We start from the raw sequence: 18,742 nt of genomic DNA, 5'->3' as shown, positions 1-18,742 counted from the left end.
CATTCACACTAGCCTACAGGTGGGCAAAATCATCTAATACAAAGCCTATTTTTTAATAAAATTTTGAATATCTCATGTAATTTACTGAATATCATACCAAGAGTTAAAAAAAAAAAAAGAGAGAGGATGGTGGAAGTGTATCAGTTGTTTACCCTCATGGTCACAGGGCTGACTAGGACTTGCCAATGCCCAGCATCACGAGGGAGTATCCTACCACATATCACTAGTCTGGGAAACAATACTGAATGAGTATTGCTTTCACACCATTAAATCATAAGTCAAACCATTGTTAAGTGGGTGACTGCCTATAACTAGCTGGGTTGAATTACCTAACTAAAAGCACAAAGAATAATAGCATGCAACCAAGACACAGAGTTGTTATTTCTGATTTATTAGTGTTGTTTTTTTTAATCTGCATGGTTGCCTGGAGAGTTTAAGCCTAGCTGCAAATAAGAAGACTTGTTTGGGGTGGGAGGAGTCAAGAGGGAGGGGAGAGGGATAAGAATTTGGGGATGGAAAGGGAGTATTAATATTTAGACATGATCACTGCCTTCAGAATTCTTGCAGTTAGCAGAGCAGCTAAAGCAGTGCTTTCTCCACACTAATTTTTTTTTTTTTTTAAAGATTTTATTTATTTATTTGAGAGAGAGAGAATGAGAGACAGAGAGCATGAGAAGGAGGAGGGTCAGAGGGAGAAGCAGACTCCCTGCCGAGCAGGGAGCCCGATGCGGGACTCGAACCCGGGACTCCAGGATCATGACCTGAGCTGAAGGCAGTCGCTTAACCAGCTGAGCCACCCAGGCGCCCCTCTCCACACTAATTTTTAATTAGTATATTTAGCACTTACAGTCTTTTCCCTCCAAAAGGACTGCAAGAATTCTGAAGGCAGTGATCATGTCTAAATATTAATACTCCCTTTCCATCCCCAAATTCTTTAAAAAAGATAGAGTGGTTTAGATAGAAGGCAGCAGGTGTTTATGGACAGAATGGGGTGGCTCAAGCAAGACAGGGAAATATTAGTTATCCCTGAGAATTCACATATAAATACAACGTGAATGAAATCGACCTGAATCTTTCATACATACACCACTAGTATTAAATGTGAATTCTGATAGATTTTCAAGTTTTCTGAGATAGACTTCAGTATTACTTTAGTCCTCAAATAAATCAATCAAGAAACAACATTTACAGTCCTTTCAACGTGCAAAGCAGTCTACTGGGCGCTGTGTCAGGGATAATATTATTGTTAGAAGCACACTAAATTAACACCAAGACTTAATATCAAGTCCTTCCATTTGCTTTTGAGCCATAAGACCATAGACAGGTAAGTTCTTCTTTATTAGCCTTGGTTTCCACAATCAGTAAAACAGAGAAAAATGCCTGCACCATCTCCCTTTACAATGCTGTTGTAAATATCAAAGACAAATACATAAAAGTATTTTTGAAAACTTTAAAGTGCTATACACCCATAAAATAACATTTTGAATTAGAGTTGGAATGACTTAGCACTTTCAATTTTATCTAAATCTCACAAAGCCAATGAAATGTCATTTTTTGAAAACATCACACTATGCCTTCTAGGTATTTTTTGAGTATTAAAATAAAAGCTTTTATGAAAAGGGTATGGAACAAATTGAGTAAATTGTGGTATTTTATGTCAGAAATATGCCTGTACAGAATTATGCTTTGATTGAAGAACTCCCAAATTTTACAGCAAAAATAGAACTAAACAGAAAATAAGGCATACATTCTTCACTAATGCTTTCTAAAGGACAGAAAATTCTAGTGATATTTTTCTTTTTTAAAACAAAAAGAAAAGTTAGAATTACACCATCTTACTGTAGATGGTCGTGCCAATGCCATTTTTTCTAAATAGAGTGGATATTTGTAGAATCGGGCTGATTACCAATTAGATTATCTGGTTTCTCTATCACTTTACAATGTTGTGTGTTCTATTTAATCAATCTCATTGTTAATTTCTTTATAATTTCAATATACACGAAGAAAACATATATACTATATATTTATAATAATGACTATATGTAATATATGTGTTTATTCTAGTAATTCATTAATTGTGATTTTTTTTTTAAGTCATCTCCATTCAGAAATTTCCCAAACCACCCCAACAGACAATCTCATTATGAAACTCTAAGAATCAATCTAAAACTAATTTTCAAATGTTCTACACAGGGGTGAAGAAACTACAGCCCACAGGCCAAATACACTTGTTTTTTGTACAGCTTGTGAGCTAAGAATGGTTTCTTACATTTTCAAATGGTTTAAAAAAAAAAAAAAGAGGAAGAATGTCCCATGATACATGGCAATTGCATAAAATTCAAATTTCCGTGTCCATGAACGTAGTAATGCTTATTCATTTATATATTAACTATGACTACAAGGTTGGAAGAAAGACCTTATGGCCTGCAAAGTCTGAAATATTTGCTATCTGGCCCTTAAAGAAAAAATTTTCAATCCTAGCTATTGGCCAGAAACATTTTCTACTCCCTACTGGTGGGAACTTGATGGACAAAGGACACAAAAATAGAGAATCCACATTAAATATATCATCACATTTCCTTATATAGCATATTTACAATTTACATATACACCTTGGGAATCACTAATTTAATTTTCAAAATACCTTATGAGGGAACTAATATCACCTACTTTATAAGTAAGAAAGTGAGGCTCAGAGACAATGTGGACCTGAAACTAGTCTGAAGTATTGTGCTTCCATGTTCCTTGCTCACTTCATTAAACCCAAGACGTCTTATTATCGCCAGACAAATTTCCCTGTTACTGTGGCCACTTTATTATTTTATTTAGGGGATTAATACATTAGTGGCCACAACTAAAAAAGAATTATAATCTGAATCATCTTAACATTTCCATACATCAGAACTTTAAAGAATTAGAGGATTATTTCAAATTACTTTTTCCTTGAAGAAAACATGAGATATTTCTCATATTTATGAGAGCATAAACTGCAAAGTTTGTATGAAACCTGGAAAGAGCACATTCGATCCCCTGACCTTTGGTCATATTATTTGTTCCCAGAATATTTTTCTTCTCTAAGCAAAGATCTATGCTAAGTTATTACAGGAATAACATCAAATGGGCGCCACGCAAGTTCATAACTGTGACATAAACTGAGAGCAAACCATGGTGGACAAATGAATACATGGGAATTGTTTAAAACAGTATTAGTTTTGTATATCATTTGATCAAGTCACTTATTTTAAATCTCAGACTGGTAATCTATACAAATGTTACCCAAAAAATCTACTTTGCCAATCCCCCAAATTTCAAAGACCAAATTAGTATCCCAGACTAGTCTCATGATCAGAATCACCTGGAGCCTTTTTAAAAATAGATTCCTAGACCCTTCATGGAGAATTCATTAGGTCTGGGACTAAGGAACCTGTTTTCAATAAGAGCCATAGATTGGTTCTCAAAGAGTTATCCCCAAACCACTAGCATCAGCATCCTCTGGAACTTGATAAAAATGCAAATTACTGGCTCCACTCCAGATCTCATGAACCAGGCCCAAATGAGAAGTAAGGGCCGAGATAAATCTCATCAAGGAGACAAGTTTAAGAGGCATTTTGTAAAATACAAAGTACTCTTCAGATGTAAGATATTACCAAACAAATGGAAAATCAACAAGTATGAAAGGGAGAAAGAAAAGAGAAAAAGAAAAGAAGAAAACAAAACAAATGAACCTTAATGTATATCAAGTTATAGTATAACCACATGGGTAGAGGGGGAGGGGAATCCTTTTTTTTTTTAATTTTATTTATTTGACAGAGAGAGACAGACAGACAGCTAGAGAGGGAACACAAGCAGGGGGAGTGGGAGAGGGAGAAGCAGGCTCCCGGCTGAGCAAGGAGCCCGATGTGGGGTTCAATCCCAGGACCCTGGGATCATGACCTGAGCTGAAGGCAGACATTTAATGACTGAGCCACCCAGGCACCCTGGGGGAGGGGAAGCCTAATTAAAATTTTGGAACATAGTGTTTTGATCATGTAACTTTTAGCCTTAGCAAAGGCAAAATGAGTGTAGACAAATATTGTACTCTAGTTAGTATGCTTGTTTTTCACAGTAGTATAGGTTAGCAATTCCAAAACTACTTTACATGTGTTCTAGGACTAAGCAAATGGGTTAGATATTGTGGGAAAGGGAAGCCATGTTTTTTATTGCTGGGGAAAAAAAAAAAGAAAGAGGGAAGGGGGAGGGAAAAGGGAAAGGAAAGGGTGGAGGAGGAAATGGAGAGGAGAGGGGACAGGGGAAAGGAGGGGAGGGGAGGGGAGTGGAGGGGAAAGAGGGGATGGAAGGAAGAAAGGAAGACAGAAAAAAGGCTAGAATTGATCCTATGATTTGGGGCTAAAATGGGAGATATTATGGGTGCCCAGTTGGCTCAGTTGGTTGAGTGTCAGGCTCTTGGTTTAGGCTCAGGTTATGATCTCAGGGTCGTGAGATCAGGCCCTGGGTTAGGCTCCATGGTCAGTGGGGAGTCTGCTTGAGATTCTCTCTCTCCCTCTCCCTCTGCTCCCCCTCAACTCTCTCACTCTCTCTCTCTCAAATAAATAAATAAATCTTAAAAAATGGGAGATATTAGTATGAATACATGCTTTTAATATATGTATACACAGAGATATAGAAATATAGATTTGTGCATATACATATACATCATGTGTGTATTGCATATACACATACATGTAACTAGCTCTGTAGCTGAGAGGGTCCAGAAACAATGCCACCCAAGTAATTTCTCTCCTCATGTTCATGTTTTCCTTTATATCCTTGAGCATGTGGAACATTGTAATGTCATCCTTGCCTGCTACTTTTATTATCCCTGTCATTTCTGGATCTGTTTCTATTGACTGATTTTTTTTCTCCTCCTGGCTAGGGGTTACATTTTCCTGTTCCTTCCCATGTGTAGTATTTTTTTACTAGATGCCAGACATTGTGAATATTACATTTTTGGGTGTTGAACTGTATTGTTCTGTTTTAAAGAATGTTGGATTTTGTTCTGGCAGTCAGTTAAGATACTTAGGCACCAGTTTGAACCTTTTCTCTTTCAAGTTCTTTTGGGGAGAGAGTAGCCTTGACTCTAGGGCTAATTTGGCCCCACTTTTAGAATGTGACTATTATGGGGTTTCTACTGACTGTCATTGATATTCACCAATCTGCTTGGTAGAAACTTTAATTATTCCTGGTCCTATGTAACTTTTGAGAATTGTTTAGCTTATAGTTCCTGGTGATTGTTCTCTTCCTAGTGTTTCTTGCCCAACTTAGTGTTTCTTACCCAACATCATGCGCAGATTGGTAATCAGCCAAGGAGACCCCAGTACTAATTCTGTGAACTCCCTGCTTCAAATAATCTGCCCCACAAATTCAAGCCTCCTTATACTCTCTGAACTCCTATCTCTGTCTCCTTGATCCAGCAATATCACTGGGATCCACTTGAGTTTCCCAGCCCTGTGCCAGGTTCTGGAAATTGCCTCTAGTCCAGAAAGACTAATTCAGGACTCATTTTGTTTCCCTTTCTTAGGAATAACAGATCTGTTCGGCTTTTGTCCCATATCTGGAAGTAGATGTTTCTTACATTTTATCAAGTTCTCTAGTTGTTTATGACAGAAGAGCAATCCCAGACTGTATTATTCCCAAAAATGGCCAGAAGCCATTTTTGTTGACTTTATATATTAACTTCTGAAAATATAATATATTCAGATCATTCAAAACTTGATTTTCTTTAAAGGAAGCAGTGAAATGGGGTGGTGACTCGATGGAATATGTGATCTATGTCTTAAATGGGAGTTATTACAGCATGTTATCAGCTGAGAAGAAAACTTGATAATGCAAGAGAGGGGATAATTGCAAGGGCCAAGTCCTTGAGTAAACTACGGGGGATGGGACTCAAAACACATGAGAAAGTGTTCACTTAAATTGGAGCACAGAGGACTCATCCATGATTAAAGAGAAGGATACTGTGTGGGCACTGATATGAGCAGGCTGGTAGGTTTGGGTGAGAAAGCAATTATAAGAGAACATCTCCCCTGCTCCTGTTTTCCTGCTGACAGTCAAAAGCAAGGTCATCAGGGAGTGTCTCTGGCTCTCTCTCAGGGAAGCCGGCAGCCAGGTTGTAGTGTACCCTATGGAGAAATCCACATGACAAGCAAATGAAGGAGACCTCCAGTCCCAGCCGGGGAGGAACTTAGGCCTTCCGTCCAATGGCCCATGAGGAACTTGGAAGCCTGGGAACAGATTCTCCTGAAATTAAGCCTTGAAATAACTGCAGTTCTAGCTGACATCTTCATTGCAACCTTATGAAAGACCTCGAGGCACATGTCCCCAGTTAAGCTGCACCTGGATTCCTGACCCACATGGCCTGTGAGATGATAAATGATTGTTGTTTTAAGCCACTAAACTTGGGGTAGCTTATTATATAGCATAGATAACCAAGGCAGGTATTGGTACCTGGCAATGGGATGCTGCCATACAAATACACCTAAAAATGTGGGAGTGGCTTTAGAACCAGGTGACAGACAGAGGCTGGAACAATTTGGAGAAGCATGCTAAAGAAAGCCTAAATTGCCTTGAACAGACTCGAGTGGAAATGTGGAGTTTGAGGGTACTGCCAGTGAGGGCACAAGAGGAAGTGAGGAACATGGACTGGAAACTGGAGGAAAGAGAATCTTATGTAGGGGCAGAAAGCTAAGTCGCACATAGCGTGTGCCTCCTGAACTGGGCGATCTGCTGCAGGAAATTGCCAGGCAGGTGTTTGAAGGTGGCCTCTTGGTTTCTTCTTGCCACAAGAGGAGAGATACACATTGAGCAAAGGGCTGTTAAACACAAGAAACCAAGACTTGAGAGCTGCGAGATGCCTAGCCGTTAGAGATGGCGAAGATGTCACCGCCAGAAAATGGCTTCCAAGCAAAGATCAAAGAGAAGGTAGAGGAGGGCTTATCTCTAAGAGATCTTTGGGCTTTTATCTAATGGGGTGAACCCCAGTGAGATTCACAGGAGGCCGTGTGTTCTTGTGAGAGAACATGGTAGCAGAAACACTACTAGCTCAGACTGAAAGGGTACAAAATGAAACGAAGCCATTGGATTCCCAAACTGTGCTGACAGGAGGCATGCTGAGGAACACCCCCCCTCCATTGCAGAGATGTGCAGCCCTTCAGGAAAAAGAAACTCAGAAGGCAGAGCCAAGAAACACAGAGAATTATTCCTGAGGTTGAGGTAATAGAGGGAATAAGCCTAAGGTTAGGAGGAGGGGGAGATGGTCAGAGAGTGGGATCCTTGAAACTGAAATTACAGACAGAGCATGCTTACCAGTAATGGCAAGGTCTGGAGTAGGTCCACGAGAATGGGTGAACTAGATGGGGTGAAGAAACAAGAATAGGGAAAGTAAAGCCTTCAAGAAATTGAAGATCATCTATATGGACATGGAAATCACCAAGAATGCTGATGCGGGAATAGTAAAGAGAAAAAGTAAAGCAGGGGTTAACAGTTACAGAAGTCCAAACCCCTTGGATGACCCTCACTTATTCATCCATCTCCATTTCTCACCATTCCCCAGCTTTATAACCCAACCAGACTTACCTTTTCATGTCCTCAAATGTTCAGATGTGACTGTGGGACCTTGCAAATGCTCCTCACTCTACCTGGTTCATCCTGTGTCCCCTCGTAATCCAGACAGATACTTCTGCTGCCTGTCTGTATATGTTTTCACAAGTCCCTGTGTTTATTTCACCAAAGTGATTTCAAACTTTGTTATGCTCCTCGTCTTCACCGTTAGCTCCAGGAGGGCAAGGGCTGTGTCTGAGCTGTTCAACATGGTTGCCCACCCTCAGCTCGGTGGCTGGTGCACACAGTAGACATCTCATAATGGAAGAAAAGGATTTCTCTTCCAGGTCAAAGATAAAGCAGTTATAAATAGCACATTTCTATGGTATCTCTCCTTTTGGATTCTTTACAAACATTAATATCTGAGCTCAAACAATGCTTTCCCTTATGGGACATATTCATAGGGCTTTAAATCCCTTATAAACATTAGGTTTTAGTTCTTTTAAAAAACATACTTATTTACACATGGAAGCATTTGAAAGATTTCTCTCAAGAATTCTCTAATGTCTGGAGAAGGGGATATTGATTTAAAAATTCTTCTTACACTAACGACCTTTATGCATTTTCCCTCCCATGGAGGTCTTGTTCATTATACTGACCATCTCTTCCTCCTAATATGAAATTTCTTATTTAAATTATTTGGAGACATAGTGTCCAAAGATGCACACAACAGAATTCAAGACAGAAACAGCATGTAACAATGAGTAAAATGGACATATTAACCAAACTGTATAAAGGAGAGAACAATTAATGTGGGGGGGGGAAAAAAGAAAAAAACCCACAATGTTTCTCAAATTGCATGCAATTATGATAAGTTTTCCTGTGCTGATATTTTTAGAAACCTGAGTTCAAAATAAAAGCAGGTCAGGGAGCCTGGGTGGCTCAGTCAGTTAAGATTTCCGCTCAGGTCATGATCTCAGGGTCGTGAGATGGTGCCCTGAGTCGGGCTCCATGCTGGGCATGAAGCCTGCTTAAGATTCTCTCTCCCTGGGGCCCCTGGGTGGCTCAGCCATTAAGCGTCTGCCTTTGGCACAGGTCATGATCCCAGGGTTCTGGGATCAAGCCCAGCATCGGGCTCCCTGCTTGGCGGGAAGCCTGCTTTTCCCTCTCCCACTCCCCCTGCTTGTGTTCCCTCTCTCCTGTTTCTCTCTCTGTCAAGTAAATAAATAAAATATTAAAAAAAAAAAAGATTCTCTCTCTCCCTCTTCCTCTGTACCTCCCCCACCTTCTCTCTCTCCCTTTCTAAAAATAATAATAATAATAATAAAAATAAAATAAAAGCAGGTCAAAAGAATCTGCTAAATTCATCATATGAACAAGTTAAAAATCTAGTTAATGTATCATTATTTTCTCATTTTTCTGGGTCTGACAATTTAGATGAATAGACCAGTGGCTACTTGGCTGAGTGAAGTGAAGTGAAAATTCTCAGCTGTAGCTAAGTTACTATGCAATTTTGTAATGTTCTGATATATTCATGTGTATCTTTTTCTGAAAATGCATACCTCAAGACATAACTATAACCTATACATAATAAAATTTAAATCCTTACACATAGCCACAGTGCTTTAACCCCAAACACACTGCCCTAGCTTCCTGATAATGTTTGAAATTGTCTTGAATAGGCACCCAGAGAATTTCTGATCACATTCCAAAATATTTAGGTCATCGTAGGAATGTGCTACATTGCAAAGGAATTCTTTTCTCTGAGCTAAAATCTATTTTGCTCAATAAAGCAGGAAATTTTCTACTCCAAATTTCAAATATATCTCCATCCAAAAGAGCGCTTCCTTTCTTTCCTCATTACTTACAGTTGAAGTGAGCCTCCTTCATTTTGAGACGAACCTTCCATCTGTGCTCTTTTCCTGGAACTTGCTTATTTACATATTCACTCTCTGTCATAGATCTTGAATGGATCCCCTCCCACCCTATCTTCAACCTTTCTCCCCTTGCTGGGTCATTATCTACAGACTCGAAATAAGCTCATTCTTTCCTGTCCTTTAAATGTCCACCCTTGGCTGTGCTTTACCAATTATTACTCCAACCTTCCCACTTTACAACCTCAGTTACTTTGTGGGCCTCTAGAGATCTATAGCTCAGTCATTTCTGTTGTGAACATGTATCAGGGTTTCCTGGCTGCCCAGCATTTGTCTGGAAAATCTGACATTTCGTACAGCTCAAACAGTGGCAGCTAGGAGCACGTTCTCACCAGATAGTCCCATTCTGGACCTTGGCCCTAAAGAGAATTGCACAAAGAAGCAGGGGCTAGTAGGGGCTTCCAGGGTCATCTAGAATTCAGCGGCACTAGACCCCACCTAAGGCTTCCACAGCAATCTTGTGCTCCCACGGTTTCATGTACCTACCCAACATACAACAGTAACCACTAAAACTGAAGCCATATGCATGTCTGCCCCAACCACTAGCCTGTGATGCCTCCAAGACAGAGATCATAACTCTTCTTTTTTTAACTTCTTTAAGTTTCTTTTTTAAAATTATTTTAATTTACAAGGATATATTATATGCTGGCTAATTGAATTTAAATTAAAAAATAAATTATTTTAATTTAAAATATGATTGTTCTAAATATATAATTAATATAATTATTTTATTTAAAATTTACATAACATAAAATTTACCATTTTGAGTGTACAGTCAGTGACAGTAGTATATTCACATGGTCGGGTAATCATCACCACCATCCAGCTTCAGAACTCTTCTCACCGTCCCAAACTGAAACTCTGCACATATTTAAACAAGAACTCCCCATTACCCCCACCCTTAGTCCCCGGTAACCACCATTCTACTTCCTGTCTTGACTCATGTTTATATGGACAGTTTCTAGTACATCACCCCTCAATGGTATGATCTCAAAAACTGTAGAACTGAAAGAAATTGGTCTCTTTCTCCTTAAGCATCACAGAAAAGAACAAATTAGAAAAAAAATTTTAAAGAGCTAAAATTCACATAGAAATGATATGTATTATCACTAGAGTTTTTAGAAAACTTGAATGATGTCTTAGCTGGAATTATAAGTGTATGGCTATTTAAAACCACCATCTTGGCTCTCTAGCCACACAAATAAATATTGAGCACTTATATTTTTAAGCTAATAAAATGATCAAAGATGAGAAAAAAATCTACCTGAAAAAGAAATGTATAATAACTTTTTCCTTCACTCAAATATCTAAGACCCCTGAACTGAGTTCATCCTTCTTTCAGAATATGCCCATCCGTAACTGCAGTGGCTTGCTACCTTAATCAACAGGAGGAGCAAAGAGGAAACCTAATAGAGATGAATACTGCATGAAAAATATATAAAACTGCCTTCTAGAAATGTACATACATGCAAAAGGAAATATAAGGAGAGGAGAGTTTTCATAACCCACTTCTGTATACGAAAGCTCTTGCATTAAAAAAAAATTGTGTTGTTGAAATTTCCAAATTAATTTATTTGGTACTTACAGAATATATAAAAGGTGGACCTTCAGGTCGTAAGTCTTGAAAGGATTCTTAAATAATGTCTCCATATAACAGATGAATAATTTCAAGTCCTCTTTCATCCAGCACTGTATGTTCCAGTTTGCACCTGAATTAAAAATAAACTACATTAAATCTGAAAAACATTCTGAATAACTCAGTGAAAGAGAAGAACTAAATTAAATTTACCAGTGTTCTGATACAATTTCCATTACCTATTCTGAGAGAAAAAGAACCAGCTCTAACCAGTGGTATGTATCTGCCCAAGTCACTTAGCTCCTGAGGCCCCAAGTTTCCTTTTAGGTAAAATAAGACAGTTAAATTCTCAAACTTTTTTTTTTTTAATCTTGAACTACTTAAGTAGGACAAAAAGACCTCAAAAGTCACCTAGCTCAGTTCATGCTTGCTTTCCAGGAGAAAAGAAAATATTCAATATCAAGGTACCAGCAAATGTGGAGCAGTATTTATGTGTCTGCTTTAGCACTAAAAGCACAGTGATTCACATGTGAACTATGATTCATGTCTTAAATTCTTGTTATTGTAATATTATAGGCCCCAAATACAACTAATGCAAGTGTACTTCACCATGCACTGAAAAACTCACCTGGTAATAAATTATTGGTGATTTGTAATTTAAAAAGCAATAGCAAAAACTAGAAATAATGGCTAATGTAAAACAATGCTAACATATTTCCCCAAACCCAAAGGATTTCTAGCTGGTAGGGATTTTACAACACTGTTGAGCCCTTATGAAGTAAACAGCATGCCTGGTAGAATAATCAGTTGAAATCCTCAGTAACCACCACTTAACCTACTAATTTTAGTTAAACTCACTAAGAAGTGACTAGTTATACAAGCTTTATTTATGTGTAAAATTTAAATCTACAGCATCATAATCACTCCTTTTGAAAACTGAAGAAAGTACTAAGATTTTTTGATCATTTCAAAGCTCATCACAAAGACCTTGCCTTATTAAATTCATCCTTGGTATATTTAATAATCGCCAAATGGCTAAGTTCCCCTACAAATGAAAAAAAAAATGCCTCATTTAAAATTAAATGAATTGTATTAATTAAAGGCCATAGAATCATTTGGAGACACTAGGAGTTATTACTACTAACTTGTTTTAAAACTCTGATTTTATTGTATATTTATGCTTTATTCTTATTCCTAAGCTGATTTCAATAAACTGGAATGTTTCTTCCATCTAATCATTGATACTCAACCAGGGGCAATTTGGCCCTCGGGGGCATCTGACAATGTGTGGAGATATGTTTGGGGGAAGGAGCTACTGATATCTAAGAGGCAGAAGCCAGGGATGTTGCTAAACATCCTACAATGCACAGAACAGCCCCCATAACCAAGAATTGTCTGGCCCAAAATGTTGATAATGTTGAGAGTGAGAAATTCTGATTAACTCTTTATAGGAGTGCTATACTTATGTGTGCCTCTGTTTTCATATTGTAGGTCTCTTTGTATTACTGAATCAATTGACTCTGCTCTGTTAGCTTTTCCAGAAGGCTTGGAAATAATTTTTTGGTTTTGATTTCCAGATGCAGAATTACTAACGACCCTAGCCACATTCAGTATGCATTATACTTAAACAACAAAACACCCCTTGATTTATAATACATAATCGGCTACAGAGAGATTCCTCGCTTGAACAAATATTATTCATAAGTGTTTTAAAATTGAATTCAACAGGTGAATATTTTTTCAAGATTTTATTTATTTATTAGAGACAGAGAGACAGACAGACAGACAGAGAACACGAGCCGGGGGTCAGGGAAAGGCAGAGGGAGAGGGAGAAGCAAACTCTGCACTGAGCAGGGAGCCCGACAAGGGGCTCAATCCCAGGACCCTGAGATCATGACCTGAGCCAAAGGCAAACACTTAACCTACTGAGCCACCCAGGTACCCCCAAAGGTTGAATATTTTGAATATTTTATCTATTCAACAAAATGAGGTGTGCTTTTTCTATTTTAAGGCAAATTTAGAAGATTACAAGAAATGGATTTATAGGTAAAAAAAGTTCCCTCATTGCATTTTTATAAGATATAAAATAATTTGGGGCTCATTATTTTTGTCACATGATGAATCATAATTTTATTACTATATAAAATGATGATATGTATTAAGAATCCCATCCATATTACATCTATTTCATACAGGTTTCAGAGAATGAAAACATTTTGTTTAAAACAGTTAATAGGTAATGCTTGGAACATCAATATACTTACCTATCTGTTGAAAAACTAAAGAATTCACTGTTGAAACAAATGCCTTCCCTTCAATGTTGTCTGCATGTACAGAACAGTTTTTATCTTCCTTGCTCCAAAAGCAACAGTGGAAAGTTGTTTTGGAAGATAAGTTAGAAAAGTAGGTAGTACTCGAATTCAATTTAGCTTTGACAACTGCCTCATAATGTTCACTCAAATTGGAAGTGTTCTTTGAGATTCCGGTTGGCAAGAGGAAGTCATAGGTTGTATTTGTTGGCATGCAAGACAGCTTAAATCTCCAGGGAGTGATCGGATATGCCAAGTTAAATGCACTTGTCAAATAAATAAATTCTGTTAGGATATTAAAAAGACACACAGAAAAACAATCATTTTGACTAAGACATAAATAGGAAGTATCTAAGATTAAACCATGTAGTGCTCAATTATTTAACTTTCTACTTGTTCAGTCTCTGCCTGATGCAGAGCTCTGTGCTTCCATTATACAATGGAAGGTACATTAATTTACTGAGATAACTTCATCCGTTAGCACCTCTTTTTGGAAATTCATGCTTCATTTTCCTGATTAATCTAGCCTTCTATATTTATATTTTAATGAAAAAATTATAGCTAAATATTTCAATTACTTTTTCTAAAAAAATCATTCTAATGAACTTCCAGTATAAGTGGGAAATATCTGGATGTGCAATTATATAAACAAATATTAAAGTGCTGTTTTAATATTTCTTAAAGAAAATAATACCAAAATGTTAGCACTACAAGTGTTTTTAGAAAGGGTTTTTCTTCAGTATCAGGACAGCTGGATAATCTCTTGAATCTACCCATGATCCTCAGATATATGACACTGTCTAAGAGATGTCTTTAATGCACTCTCCAAGAATCAATGTAAATGACAGGAATATTCCATTGCTGATTGAAGACAATTCATTTCATTTTTTGACATATAAAAATTAAGAATAATTATATAATCTCATACCCCAAAAATTCTCAAAAGTGGTACTTGTTTTTTTAATAAGTAATTGTTTGAAAATAAAATAATAATTAATTCTCAATAATTCTTTTTTTTTTTTAAAGATTTTATTTATTTATTTGACAGAGAGAGACACAGTGAGAGAGGGAACACAAGCAGGAGGAGGAGAGGGAGAAGCAGGCTTCCCCTCTGAGCAGGGAGCCCAATGTGGGGCTCGATCCCAGGACCCTGGGATCATGACCTGAGCCAAAGGCAGACGCTTAATGACTGAGCCACCCAGGCGCCTCAATAATTCTTTCTTTTACAAGCTACTCATATAATTCAACAGCCGTGTTGCCTCACATACAAACCAAAGCAGAATGAGAATTTGGAGAATTTTGCATGGATTTTCATGGAATGAGAATTCTGAAGAATTAGGGTAAATGTAAAAATGTAAGAAAATAGCAATTTTTAAAAAATCAATTCACAAAAAATGTTTTAAATCATAAAGGTAATATATCTGAAAATATCTAAACAATATATAGGTAATGACTGTTAAAGTTTGATTTCTAAACTTCTCCATAAAAATAAACTAACATAAAAATATATCAGATGCAAAAATTAAAGCAAACATGACTAACATGACTAATACTTTGCCCACACTGATAACAATTAGGTATCATAATATCACCAAAAGTGACTCCTCATTACAATTGTGTTCCTTTGGACTTCATCTTTCTAACATATGTTTCTGAAATTAGCACATGTCAATAAAAATAGGTTATTTCTTTGATTTTACAAAACTATGAATATTTGTTGGTGTTAATTAAAAGCACATTTTCTAGCTGCACATAGAATATTCAGTTGGCTGAACTGAAATGAGCCTAAAATCCTCAAAGAAGTATTTGAAATGTAAAATGTAATAATGAATGTCATAGACATAGCAACTATTGAATCAGTTTAATTAAAAGATGGTTCTATTTTGCACGCTTCTTTTGCAAATAATATTTCTTTCCCTCCAGATGAACCCTAAACAGCCAGGAGTCCAGAATTTTATCTGAAGGCATATGTTATCATGGTAACAACATCCCAAGAACTCTTGTGATTCACAAAACTTCATCAAACAACAAACCTTTCAGAAAGCCAATGTGAAACACATTGAGCGGAGCCTAATAAAAATTAGAAAATATAAGAGAGAATGAGTATTTTGTTACTTTTTGATAGTCCCTTGTGGCATCGTTTTTTTGAAATCTGTTAACAGTGGAGTTATGCTGGGTATCTTCTGTAAATATATAGATGGCTACAAGGAGAACAAACAGTATGCACAAGGAAGACTTGTAGAGAAACTCTTAAGAGCACCTTCAGATTGGATTAGCCAAGGAGATGCTTAGAACACACAGGTGGACAGCTGGATAATCTCTCAATATGGTTGCCAGATAAAATGGGTTTTGTTAAAAATAGCCTGACTTTAGTTTTTTTTTTAAGATTTTATTTATGGGCGCCTGGGTGGCTCAGATAGTTAGACGTCTGCCTTCGGCTCGGGTCATGATCCCAGGGTCCTGGGATCATGACCTGAGCTGAAGGCAGATGCTTAACCGACTGAGCCACCCAGGCACCCTTAGCTTAACTTTAATTTTAAAATACTTGGAACAGAGCCTAAATTAGATGATTTGAGGGTTGTTTTTTTTTTTTAATCAAAATATCTCTACAAGGCAGTAAGAAACAAGTGAGAATAGTATGCTCAGTAATCATTGGTGGGGCACCTAGGTGGCTCAGTTGCTTAAGTGTCTGCCTTCCACTCAAGTCATGATCCAGGTTCTGGGATGGAGCCAGGCCTTGGGCTCTCTGCTCAGTGGGGAGTCTGCTTCTCCCTCTCCCTCTGACCCTCCCCCTCCCCCACTCATGCTCTTTCTCTATCTCAAATAAATACATAAAATCTTTAAAAAAAAGTCATTGGCAATGGGTGACTAATTTCAAACAGAAGCATGCTATGGTTCACAGTAGTTAAAATCACGACATTAAAAAATCATCTGTAAGCTTTCTCTTAAGGATATTCCTGCAATGGGTAGGAGGAAGACTAGCATACATTTAATTCTTCTTCTGGTGGTATTCAAGATGGAAATTTTCAATGTAAACATCATCCCTTGATAATATCCCCTTATAACATTACACTTGTCATTGTCTACTGGAGTTATAATGTGGAATAGCTTTTAAAATGGCATCTCCCTTCCATTTGAGAATAAATCCATTATTTTGTGTCATAGCGATATATTTTACATACTACCACCAAGTAAACTGCTCCTTGATACAGAGAGTTAGTTTTAACTATCATCTGATATATATACATTTATAATTTAATAATGCTACATTTACTAAATTAAAATTAAAACATTCAAGCGTCACCATATCTTCCTTCTACAAATGTATAAGGGTGTTAGTGTACATAAATAAACTTTCTGTACTGTAAAAGAAAACAAAGTTAAGTAGCAAACAATGGGCAGGAAGAAAAAATTTGCAAAACGTAATAAATTGTTAAGGGTTTGTGATGATTAAGGTTATGTGTCACTTGTCCAGGTCCATGGGGTGCTCAGTCATTTGGTCAAACAGTAGTTTGGGTGTGTCTGTGAGGATGCTCTGGATGAACTTAACATTTGAATCAGTAAAATGAGAAAAGCAGATTGCCCTCCCTAACGTGGACGGGCCTTATCGATCAATTGGAGACCTGAATAGAACAAAAAGGCTAAGTTAGAGGGAATTCCAGCTGCCTGACTGACTGGACTCAAACTGAAACATCAGCTCTTCTTGGGTCTTAAGCCTGCAGTATCCAGACTGGAACTTATCCCATCGGCTCTCCTGGCTCTCCAGCCTACCAACTGCAGTCATGGGACTTCCCAACCTCCACCATCTTGTGAGCCAAGACTTTATAATAAATCTCTTTCTCCCTCTCTATAAATTCTCCTGGTTCTGTTTCTCTGGAGAACCCTGACTAATACAGTACTAAATATCAGTGACATTTTAGAAATTTTGAAAACTCATGAAGATAAAATCCAGCAACAAAATGGTCAAAGTACATGATTTAGAAAATTGCGTAAGAAATATAAATTGTCAGATGAACCATGAGAGACTATGGACTCTGAGAAACAAACTGAGGGTTCTAGAGGGGAGGGGGGTGGGAGGATGGGTTAGCCTGGTGATGGGTATTGAGGAGGGCACATTCTGCATGGAGCCCTGGGTGTTATATGCAAACAATGAATCATGGAACACTACACATCAAAAACTAATGATGTAATATATGGTGATTAACATAACAAAAATTTTTTAAAAAAAGAAATATAAATTGTCAATAAACAGTGCTCAACCTCACAAATAATCAAGTAAATAAAACTGAAATGAGATGTCATGTTTTCCTTATCTGACAGGGCAAAAACGTGGAAGAATGATAACATACATCTTTGACAGAAATGCAAGGGATAGCATTCATGTACTTTGTGTTGGTACTGCAAATGGTACAAAATTTTGTGGAGAAGATTTCACAGTACCTATCAAATTTTTAAATGTGCATACTATTTAACATAGAAAGTCCTCTTTAATAATTAATCAACAGGAATATTCTTCCAAATATACAAAGATATATGTATGGATTTCAATGCAGCATTATTTGTTACAGATAAAGAAATGTCTATCAATGGGGAATTGGTCAAGTATATTAATAATTTAAGGTATAGTCATAAGTTCTTTGTTATGCAACCATTAAATGAATAAGCATATCAGTAAGTACTCAGTAAAAAAAAAAAGTTGTCATGATAAATTGAAAAGCTATTAAGCAGAAAAACACAGAACAATAGATATAGACCAATTCTATTTTTGCAACCATAGACACAAATTGTGTATGTTTGTGTGTGTTATAGTTCTGGAAAGCTACACATCAGGTTGGTCCAGGAGATTGAGAAGGGTTTTCATTTTCACACTTACACTTTTGTTTCGTTTGTATTTTTAATCATGAGCATGAGAATTTCTAACTGCAGACAGGAAATTCTGCTAGCCAATAAAAGAAACAGGATCCTTAAGGGCAAAATCTCTTATATATGGACATTTAAAAAGCTAATTACTTACCCCAATGTAACAAAGCCACACAGAAATTTTGACAAGTCATCTTACTTCAGAGAAGTAGACCTGAAAAACAGTACATCTAAAACAAATACACACACAAAACACCCAAAACACCTGACATCTATCGATACAAGCTGTCTGGGAAAATATAAAAGGAAAAGGATTATGAGTAAGTCTTTAAATTTTAATCCTCTATAATACTCTGCATCAATATCAGAGAAGTGTCTCACATTAAAGTATAGCTAGACATTATAGATTCATTCCCGTGCACATACTATCTTACACAGTTAAAATATAAGCCACATATTCATATATGGCATATTCAAAAAATTTTTAA

General features: G+C 37.0%; 1 protein-coding gene across 1 annotated transcript in view; it reads right to left on the bottom strand.

The window, feature by feature from the left end:
* LEPR (leptin receptor) overlaps positions 1 to 18,539 on the bottom strand; it is a 63,405-nt gene extending 44,866 nt beyond the window's left edge. Inside the window, exons 1-3 of the mRNA XM_021679971.1 lie at positions 18,409 to 18,539; positions 13,350 to 13,679; positions 11,095 to 11,218 (exon numbers count right to left, since the gene is read on the bottom strand). Of these exons, the coding sequence (XP_021535646.1) occupies positions 11,095 to 11,218; positions 13,350 to 13,679; positions 18,409 to 18,448 (494 nt within the window). The 5' untranslated portion in view covers positions 18,449 to 18,539. The remainder of the gene's footprint in view (positions 1 to 11,094; positions 11,219 to 13,349; positions 13,680 to 18,408) is intronic.
* Positions 18,540 to 18,742: the final 203 nt, after the last annotated feature.

This window comes from Neomonachus schauinslandi, chromosome 4 (assembly GCF_002201575.2).
Source record: "Neomonachus schauinslandi chromosome 4, ASM220157v2, whole genome shotgun sequence".
Lineage (NCBI taxonomy): Eukaryota > Metazoa > Chordata > Mammalia > Carnivora > Phocidae > Neomonachus > Neomonachus schauinslandi.
The sequence above is the reverse complement of the archived record's forward strand: the minus strand, read 5'-3'. Positions and strand labels throughout refer to the sequence as shown.